The 10701-nt window shown below is 44.1% G+C and overlaps 1 protein-coding gene across 2 annotated transcripts in view; it reads right to left on the reverse strand.

Annotated features, from left to right (window-relative positions):
- Window positions 1–2234: 2234 nt before the first annotated feature.
- axin2 (axin 2 (conductin, axil)) overlaps window positions 2235–10701 on the reverse strand; it is a 13576-nt gene continuing 5109 nt past the window's right edge. Inside the window, exons 4-10 of one of the 2 annotated variants that reach the window (XM_032536687.1) lie at window positions 8953–9093; window positions 8296–8828; window positions 8008–8175; window positions 7675–7890; window positions 7368–7502; window positions 6450–6599; window positions 2235–3904 (exon numbers count right to left, since the gene is read on the reverse strand). In XM_032536687.1, the coding sequence (XP_032392578.1) occupies window positions 3778–3904; window positions 6450–6599; window positions 7368–7502; window positions 7675–7890; window positions 8008–8175; window positions 8296–8828; window positions 8953–9093 (1470 nt within the window). In that variant the 3' untranslated portion in view covers window positions 2235–3777. Of the gene's footprint in view, window positions 3905–6449; window positions 6600–7276; window positions 7503–7674; window positions 7891–8007; window positions 8176–8295; window positions 8829–8952; window positions 9094–10701 lie in introns of those variants that run through there. The other variant, XM_032536688.1, reaches the window with a different exon arrangement.

Here is a 10701-nt window from a genome sequence, read left to right on the forward strand (position 1 = left end):
ATGACCAAAACAAAAATGAACAGATTGCTTTATCAAGTATTGTCTGTGTAGCCTGGTACTAATTATTCCTGTCTCAATAACCTACACCCTTGTCTCTATGAGCTACTTGTGTATTAATCCACATAAAAAATAGTCCCCAATGAATGAATTATAAAGACTTACGTCTCGAGTAGGAACAAATGGCCTTTTGTCTGAGAGCCACAGACAGGGTAAAGAAGTAAGATAGTATTGAGTGATAGATGAAATAACACATTAACATATGATTTGTTGACAATAAGAAAACATTAGAAAAACACCTGCCTTTAAAGGGTAGATGTTAAAGGCTTCAGACTATAATTGATCAATGATCAATTACATCAAGAACATCAACCAAATGACTCCATGTTTTGGTACTTTTTAGTCTCTAGTTTCATTCATGTGATAATGCCACATAAATGTAGATTTTAATTAAACCTACAACTTAGTTCATAGGAGTCTTGTACTACTACTGTGACCTTGCATGTGCAGTATGTTGTATCATTCCTACTGTCCATCCTGGTCATTAAAAGCCTCTTCCCAATGCACTTCCAATGTAAGTGATGGGAGACAAAATCCAGCCCTGATTTTATTAAATATATACTCAGCAAAAAAAGAAACGTCCCTTTTTTAGGACACTGTATTTTAAAGATACTTTTGTAAAAAAAATCTACTTTAGAAATCTTCATTGCAACGGGTTTAAACACTGTTTTCCATGCTTGTTAAACAAACCATAAATAATTAATGAACATGCACCTGTCAAAAAGACAATAAGAGCTTGCTGGTGGTATGCAATTAAGGTCACAGTTATAAGAAAATTAGGAAAGTAAAGAGATTTTTCTACTGACTGAAAAGTCCCAAAAGAAAGACGCTCAGTGTCCTTGCTAATCTGCGTGAACGTACCTTAGGCACGGTGCAAGGAGGCATGAGGACAGCGGATGTGGCCAGTGCAATACACTGCTATGTCCCAACTGTGAGACGCCCAAGACAGCGCTACAGGGAGACAGAAAGCACAGCTGATTGTCCTTGCAGTGGCAGACCACGTATCAACACCTGCATAGGATCGGTACATCTGAATATCTCACCTGCTGGACAGGTACAGGATGGCAACAACTGCGAGAACTGGCCAATCTGGTGCAGTACATGAGGAGATGCACTGCAGTACTTCATGCAGGTTGGTGGCCACACCAGATACTTAGGGCTACTATGGATTTTGATCCTCCCCCATTTGTTCAGAAACACATTCCTGTGTTCTGTTAGTCACATTTATATGAAAATTGTTCTTGTCCTAGTTGTTAAATCTTTTAATGATCAAATATTTTCAAATGTTAATGTTGCTTAAAATGTTACAGCAGTTGAAAGCAACAGGACGTTTCTTTTTTTTTTGTTGAGTATATATTCCACTTTTTTCCTGATGCCAATACAAGGCTTCAGCAGTTTATGTTAACTAAATCATGTAGGTATCATCCAAATTTTGTCCGTTTAGTATCAAATCCCCTCTTTGGGTTTCCTTGTTGAGCTGCAAAAAGTGGAATTTTGTGCTAAAATATCTGTAACTTTGGAAGATACCTACTTGATTTTCCTAACATTTATTACATTTTTGCACAAAAAGAGGACTGAAGGTTTTGTCCATCACATGCATTACAGATACACTAGGAAGGGTTCTTTGCCAGTATGAACAGGATTACAGCAAGCAAAGCCTGTTAAAATGCTCATGTAGAAAACTGATTGTTTTAAGACAAAATGTGAACCTTTAAAGTCAGAATCTTATCTTAAAACACATTACTCCTCAGACTCCCTGATAATCTATACCTGTTCTCAGCCACCCTGGGAATTATCTATTTACTGGGACCTTGACTGAGTCTGAGCAAAGAGTACATTAAACGAATACTTAGTTCACGCAGGGCCACAGGAGGCCGAACAGTTAACCATACAAACAGCTGGGTAAAATGTACTTATGGCACACATTTACCAGAAGACTCATTAACACATACATAGATACTCTTCCTCTCTTTCCGTATTACACTGAAGCACACAGAGGCTCTGGTGGCCAAATTAATGTTGAGTGTTTGAAATTTCCAACAGGGAGTAAATGAAGAGCTGATAATGGATGCAAATCTACCAGAGTACTCACCGGATCCAACGGGCTGCACTCTCCACAGCGGGGGGGAGGGGGGTGTAACACACACACACACACACACAAACACACAGCCATTTGCTAATTTGAAAAATAGAACATTTTAATAAAGGCTACATCTCTTCATAATTACAATAATTAAAGTACCGAGGCATCTTTTTATAACTGAGCTCTATAGAAGCATAATTTACAGTTTACAAGTGGAGCCAAGGAAGCCATGAAAAATATTATAAAACAAACATGATGAAACAGATACTAAAAGGCATAAAAATATCTTTTCAACATAAGGCCCCTTGTAAAAACCAAGGGAGTAATTGGACCCTGAAAATTGGGTAAAACACGGCAAGAATCCATGTAGGCACAGCTACTGTACTCAAATAACACACTATGGACATAGTGTATATCGCCACCGTTATCATCTGCAGCTCATAGCGCAGGTTTCAAATACAGAGTAACCCTACTCAAAAGCAACTCAGTCACACAATCACATAGGTTAGCATGTTGGGGAGCACATTATAGAGCGTTTTGTTGTTAAATATTAATATTGGTGTAAACACATTGTGGGGACTCTAGGACCTGTTCAGGGCAGTTTCCTCATACATAGGCTATTTGTGCGATGCCTGCACCACTGAAACAAAGGCACTAAGACGCGACAGATCAAGGCTAGCTGGGCAGAGTCCCAGAGTAGGGAATTGAATGTTAATAGCATTTTTGTTCCTTTTTTCATAGTACACTCAGAGCAGATGGGGACACAGCCACAAATAGCACTGCAGTAGTAAATATATTATCAAGCTTTTAAGTGATACAGAGAGCCATTCTCAAAGCTTCAGCAGTAAGTTCTACAGCCAAAAGATCAGAGATGATGTCCCAGTAATTCTCCAGGAGCAGAAGTGGATTTTTTTGAAGAGGTATTTTTGAAGTTTAAAGTTCAATACGAGGGGCAGAAAATGCATAAAACCCATTTCCTTTGCTTGAGAACTGATGCTCAGGAGGGGGTGAAAAAAAAAGAAAAGAAAAAAAAATCACGAATGTGGAAAATTGGAGAAGTTACTCCAACTCCAAGCAGCTTGTCCATGAAGGAATAATGGGGTTAGGGCAGGGATATTTCCAATAAATAGCAATATAAATCTTTACACAGCAATATGAGCATCACAATACAATGCAATGTACATGTATATCTGCATATACATATTAGCGGTGTGCTAGCAAGTGCCCATGGGCAGATGCAAGCAAAAGGCAGGGTCAGGTAGGCTGTCAGTCTTTTGAACCCACCGGCCCGCTTCTTTGACGAGTGGTCATTCACCTAGAGTCTCTAGAGTTTTCTCTTCTGCAAACACAAAGATGTTTCAGTCCAGCAACACAGTCATTCAGTTTCTTCACTTCAAGGCGGGCTGACCAGCTGACTAGTCCTGTAATAGCGATAACTTGTCCTCCTTCCTTTTTCCTGTCCATCGTTCATCCAGTCTGCCCGAACCTCGTTGACATTCATTTGACAACATTTCCAGTTCCGCACAGTCTTGGCTTACAAGACATACTTTGTGTGTGTATGCGCGTGTGCGAGCATATGAAGGGAGTACATCCATGGAGGTGTGAAACGTCTGTATAATCCACAACATGGGAGTGTCTCACTCCATCCTCTCCACCTTGCCCAGAATCTTGCCCTGGTAGGTGGGCAGTAAGGAGCAGTCGTCTGACACCTCCTCAAACACTGCACCACACTCAAACTCATCACTGGCCTTCTTGAAGTAGTATCTGCAACAGAGAGTTGAGAGGAAGTTAACACCCAAAGACTTTATCATACACAACAAGCATGACTCAAGACACATAAAACACCCCTAAAAGTTAAACAGCTTGCCACCCCTTTTGACCTTTTAACATTAAGCCTCATTTCCGCCATCCATGAGAAGCCACTCGGTACATAATCAACCAAGCCTGCTGAGCTACAGACTGACTTCTCCGGGTGGGGTGGAACCTGCTGCTGGAAAAAGTCAAAAATAAGAGGATTGCTCTCTTTATCCGTCCCTCCTTCTCTTCGTTACTTCTCCCTTTCCTTTTTCTCCACCGTGTTGCCGTGAGCTTTGCCCCAGCTAACAGGGGCCAATTAGGCCAACGTGCAAATGAAGTGGTCCTTTGACAAAGGCTGATATTTTGGGTGCCTGCAAGTCTGCCTGTCATTACACCCCCCCCAAACTCCTGCACACCCACTTGAGCACATGTTAGAGGACATACATGTACAGCCTTTCACTCCTCGCTCCTCATCCCTGTTTCATTATTACAGGGACAAAGAAAAGAACTGAGAAAGGAGGAGGCGGAGAAAGAGCTAGAAGAACACAGTGTCCTTCGTTACCCCCGTGGATAGCATGAGCTCTCGCTGAGCTATAGGAAGGACAGCCGACTGACAACTTTCTCTCTGTGTGCAAGCAAAAAAAAAAGAAAAAAAAATCTGAGGGGCTTCTTGTCAGCCATGACTTCACTGGGCCATTAATGATGCACGCACCCCCCCATCCTCATTTTAGAGGAAGAGAAACCAGCAGGGGTGGGTTGGTTAGGGGGGTGTCTCAGAATTCACTCATTAACTATGTAATGGAAAAATGCCTCGATTTGCTCCTTGTGTGGGGTGACTGAAATGTGGGTATGTTTGTGAGCATTTTGTTTTTAATGAGACGGGATGCTGACAAAGTGGAAACATGCAATACTAAAACAAGAGCTATAGTCTTCCATGCAAAGGTCTGAGTACACATGCGCCAATCAGCTTGAGGGTGGTCGCTAATAAAAAGCAGCTACATTTGAAATACAGGAAGGTTTCAACTACACGGAATACAAGAGGTCTCTCTAAGAGAAATAAAACAAGTAAATAAGACAAAGTAGATAAATAAGGACATGAATTAAAGCGCAAGACAAGCCTGGTAATTGTATCCTCCTTTCCTTTTTGAAGAAGGTAGGAGAAAAAAGAAAAAAAAGAAAAAGTGGAGCCGTGCTACTCTTAAAAAAAAAATCTTCAAAGAGCAATGATCTTTTTTGCTGAGAGAGAGACAGAGAGAGCCTGAATTTCCACTGGAACATGTTTTATGTGGCTAGATCTGTTTTTTCCCCCCTTCTCTCTCCGTTTGCACTGACATCTGGCACCAATATTGTCTGGCAGGGCCCTGCAGTACTGTTCTTTGTTGAACCGCTGCCATGTTGAAATGACCCAACTCCACACATTCTCTGGCTGCTATTAAAGCCCTGTGCAGCTCTCTCCAAAAAATGTGGATGGTATGACACAGGAACTGAGACAGCAAGCCAGAGAGAAAAGAAGAGAAGTAGTGGTGGTGGCAAGGGGGGAGAGTGCTTGTCACATTTGTTGATCCAAAAACGCTGCTAACATCTGGAGAGGAAGAAGTTTCTTTTGCTTTTTTTCTCAAGAAATGGTTTGATATTTGTAATTATTAACACAATACTCAAGCCATGCTTATCCTGGAGACCACGGCAGCCTAAACAATAAATGTTTGATCGTTTTCCAAAATATCCATAAAATTATTACAACATGTGTAAACATTGTGCACGTTCAACACACACACACACACACACACGCACACACGCACACACGGCACTGATAGCATCATTGAAGAATTTGCACGCTGGCCATTTGTGTGAGTCTTTGTTGGTTGAAATGAAAGGGGCCGGGGCTTCAAAGCCATGTGTATTAAGTGTGCCTTAGCATGGAAATCAATGCCAGATGGGACCCAAATCGCTGTAGTTCAAACTCTTCTACTAACCCCCGCACCACCCTCCTTCCCTCTTATCCTTTACTTTTCAACACACATGCATGCACGCACGCACACCTAATAAATGTGGAGAAAATATATCAGGTCACACAGGCGCTGACCACAATTCCAAGGTATAAATGTACCACTCAACAGTGTAGCATGCAACATTGGACGTTCTTGCTTCAGTTTGTGGTTACCATTAGCCTGGTTAGAGTGACAAGGTCTTAAATGTCACTAAGGTTATGATGAGATGACACTAAAAATCATGGATCGCAAATTCAGCCGTAAAAGCTCCCATACCACTGTAGATATCTAAAATCACTTCTCAGACAGAGACAGGAATACTGTCTGCAAGAGGGTTTGTGTTTAGACTCCCAAAGGCAACAGTTTGTTCTCAATTATTGTTTTACATCAAGGCCAATGAATGGATAATGTTTTATTGCCAACAATCAACAATATCACTAAAGCATCGGTGGCAAAAGTTCATTTTACATCTCCCTGGTAAAGCTTTAACCGGCACCTGTGTATTCCAATTTCTAGCAACCCACCTGTAGTTGCCCTTCTTGCGGAGCTGCTCCTTAAAGTGGCCCAGGGTGAGACTGTGGCTCTTCATGTTCCTGCGGTAGGGGATCTCCTCACCACAGAAGAAATATGTCACCACTGTCTCGCCTCCGAAACCCTTTTTACACTCCTTCATCCTGAAAGTAGACATAAAGTGAGAGGGTGTGTTAGAAGGAGTCCCACACATGATGCTTAACAAGATAATGCTCAAAAGAGAAATCAGAAACGAAGCAACGCTTCTAAAGGACTTTAACAGCAATCGACTACAATACCAGAGCAGAACTACAGTAACAGCACCCTGACTGAAGAATAACACTAGTGAGTGAGTGAGTGAGTAAGTGAGTGAGTGAGTGAGTAAGTGAGTGACCTAGTGCCATCAGTAAGTGTGTACTTATGTGTGTGTGCACGGAGAAGGGGGCACAGTATTATCAATTCCCCTTCAGCTATGTCCAAGGCTTTGTAGGCCCACTTCAGAAGAGCTCCCTTAGCAAAGCTCTGCTCGCCCCAGCAGACAGCCAGCTCACTGAAGGACGGCCAATAAAAATGATACATATATATGAAAGGGAAGTCTCAGTCAGGTGGTGCTGTGACTACACACTCAGCACAAATATAAGATTCATGCAAACAGAGGCAGAGCCAGGCATCTGAGTACAAAGCGTAAAACAAGCTTTGCAAAGGGGGTCACCCTCTCTTTTGATTGACTGTATGTGGATGAGTGCACGTGTGGCATGTGACATGACTACTTGTCTGCCTCCCTACATGTGCGGTGAGCAGTGCGGGCGACAAGCAGGAAGAGTTAAAAGGGTAGAAGTACACTGCAAGGTGGAGGTTATGGCTGAGAGGAGGAGGAAGAGGAGCAGAGAAGAGGAGAGGAGAGGGAGGGCAGGACGCTAGAAGCATCGTACTCTTCTGATTGGAGACCGGGGCTGGTGGTGAGGAAGCCAGCAGGGCTGGGATTGGCTAGAGACGGAGGGACGGACCCTTCACCCTGGACAGGCACTAGGTGGCTCTTCTCTTGCTGGAGACTGGACATTGAATGCCTGGGATGAGATATGGTAAAAACTTTATTACTTGGATCAAAAATACTCACTGATGTTTCCTGCAGTGAAAATCCAAGACGTCAATATAAAAAATGCATCTAGAAATTAAAAAAGAAAGCAGACCGAGGCTAAAAAGCAATATTCCAACAACTGCTCTCTAGTTTCTTGGTACCTTTGCTTGGTGGTCTTGGTGGAGACCTCCTCCAGTCTGCGGCAGGCCTCCTCCAGCTGGGCCAAAGTGTTGGGAGGGGGCAGGGGAGGCATGGCTGGATCCTGGATGAATGGTTGGGCTGGCTGGTGGCTACGTAGGTGGCCACAGCTTCCACCACCACCCCACATGTGCGTCTGCGCAGACGAGCCTCCAAAGGATTTCTTGGTGCTCTGGTTACTGCAAGGAAGAATAGAAATAAGACTACTTGCATTAACAACGTGCAATGGTAAGACATAAATTATGATATTTTAGAGCATTTAAAAACCAAAGCACTCCAAGTTATAGAAACTGTACCTGTGAGACTTGTGCTTGCCTTGCCGTTTACTTTCCAGGATCCACTTCAACACATTCTGGGTGGGATCTGTTGTGTCACTGGGCAGCTGTAAGTCCTCCATACACCTTTCTGCTACTCCATCCTCAGCCCCTGAACGACACATATGCCTGGACAGAGAGCTTGAACGCCTGGGAAGGAAGAGAAAGAAAGAGAGAGACAGAGAATTAGTATGGTTCATTTGTATACAATCAACACAAGAAAAACTAAAGTAACAAGACATGAATATCAAAGAAGAGCTTGGAACTGACCCCACACTGCTGTCTGCTGAGATGGACCCACACATCTCCCTGCCCAGACTGCGGCTGCGTTGGTAAGGCTGGCAAGGCTGGCACTCAGGACTGCTGGAGCACAGACCATGCACCCTGAGGGCTGCCTCCCTTTCAATCTGCTCCTTAGTCTTAGGACTGGCATGGTGGTGGATGTAGTGGTGGTGGATGTGTTTTGTGCTCTGCCTGCTTACTAAGGTCCTGTTAGGGCCCAAGGCCAGAGTGACGGCCCCTTGGTCAGGACTAGAGACAGAAGAACTAGAGGGCCCTGTCCTAACCAGGGACTTGATTCCAAAGCCGTCCCGCATGATGGGCCTGTGTTCTGGGGAGCTGGAGCGAGGCGAGTGAGGAATGACAGAGGGGGACTGGCAGCCGGGGGTCTTCAGTACGCGAGACAGGTGTTTGTCCAGAATTGCCTGAGGGTCCTCGTCAGAGGAGCCAAGGAGGAGGGTCAAGGGGTGGGGAGAGAACTGTGGAGCACTTCCTATTATCTCTGTGTCTTCTTTTTCCTCCTCCTGGTAACAAGGCAAACAAAATCATCAACTGAGGAATTATTTTAAAAATATATATATAAATACAACTTACAGTTGACTCCTCTCAAGTAAAAAAAACAAAAACAAAAAACAATTGTATACTGACCTCCTGAATCTGCTGCAACTTCTCCTCCAGAGAGTTGAGAGTGTCCTGCTTTCTCTTCAGGCTCTCCAGGCGGGAGATGAGCTGAGCTGCAAACTGTGACGGCTCCATTGGGACCATCTCCTTGGGCGGACGGCAAGTACGCTTTAGGGAGAAGGAGATACGTTAGCCATTGTATCATGTGTCACCCCTCCATGACCAAGCGCCAACCCTCCCCAACTTCTACAAAGATATCTATACTCCTTTCCCCTCATCTGTCTACATTTATGCATCGTACTCCACCAAGGCCCGCTCCACCATTGGAGGTAGTAATCAGGGCACTCTCATAGGCACCCAGGGCTACGGGGTTGTTTTAAGGGGTGGCGGGCCTGGTGTATGGTCATGCTGGGCTAGGCCTCGGCTGGTTCCCTCTGTCATCATCAGCAGGCCTCTTTAAAGTCAGCTCACTTCAAAGGCTTCCTCGTCAAATATCAAACACTCAGTGGGGGAAGAATAGGGCGGTGGAGGGAGGGATGGAGGGATAGATAGATGGCAAGCACTGGCTTTACATCTAGGAATAAAAGCCACATATCGACAGGGGGTGGAAGAGAACTCCAGGGAGGAAAGGATGAGGGATTAAAAAAAATGGGAGAAGTTGAGATGCAGAGATATGTGCTCGAAGGGGGAAGAGAAGGAGAAAATAAAGAGAGAGACGAATTGAAGGAAAGATATAAAGGTGCCAAAAAGGATGGGAGATCAGAAAGGTTGAGGTAATTTATCCCACCCACCTTTGTCACACACTGGGCACCTTTGAGGTACAGTAAAGTGGCAGTAAAAGAATGTGTGTGTGTGTGTCTTAAATTATTTGCATTTTTGCACAGGGGTTTTCTTGATTTTTCTTCCTCTTTTTGTTTCTCCCATCCCTTTGTTGTAGGGATGAAGGGAGAAAAGAGCAAGAAAAAAAACACTGTCTGATGGAGCCTGGGGCTGGTGCACCATGGGAATGGAAGCCATCGCCAAACATCTGACGGAAAACCAAAACAAGAATAAAAGCAAAAATGAAGCGAAAAGGGGGACAGTTAGAGAAGAGTGACGTGAACCAATCTGTGGATTTTTTCCTCATCCAAGCAACACTTGCTGCATGTCTCATAATGTTGAGGAAAAAGGGGGTTACATCAAGTTTATTTCAACAAACTGCTTCTCTTACTACGACTTCTGCAAGATGTTTCCTGTTCTTCTTTCAAACTGAAGTTAGCCTTTCTTAAGCCTTAAGCTACCAACTCCCCTCTGACCCACTGAGAGCTCACATGATATGCTCAAACTCTTCCCTAAGTTGAATGTGTGTATGTGTAGCGGGGTGGGGGGTGCTGTGAAAAAAAAGGGGGCCAGCTCTGTTGGAAGTTGTCACTTCCCTGTACGTTTGCTCCATTCATCCTTTGATCAAAGCGCTGTGTGTGCGTGCATGTGTGTGTGAATGTGTCTGAGTATCTTTGTGTTTTTGTTGGGAGCCGGGCTGATTTCAGAGCCCTCGGGATAAAGCGGCAGAGATCTTCCTCATTTCTCCCTATTCTCCATATTTACAGCATCTGTAGGGAAGAAAAACCCTGGTGTGTTCCGAGCGCTGCGGTGATAAACAGCTTAGAGACCCCCCCTGCTCCCGCAGACTTCAAGGAAGCCTAATGGGGGAGTAGGTGACACCAAAGGTAGCAAGGAGCTTGTGTTTGTATGTGAATGTGCGCTTATGTTAGAGTGTGCATGTGCGTGTGTGTGTGT

The sequence above is a fragment of the Etheostoma spectabile genome, chromosome 15 (genome assembly GCF_008692095.1).
Source record: "Etheostoma spectabile isolate EspeVRDwgs_2016 chromosome 15, UIUC_Espe_1.0, whole genome shotgun sequence".
Taxonomy (NCBI): Eukaryota; Metazoa; Chordata; class Actinopteri; order Perciformes; family Percidae; genus Etheostoma; species Etheostoma spectabile.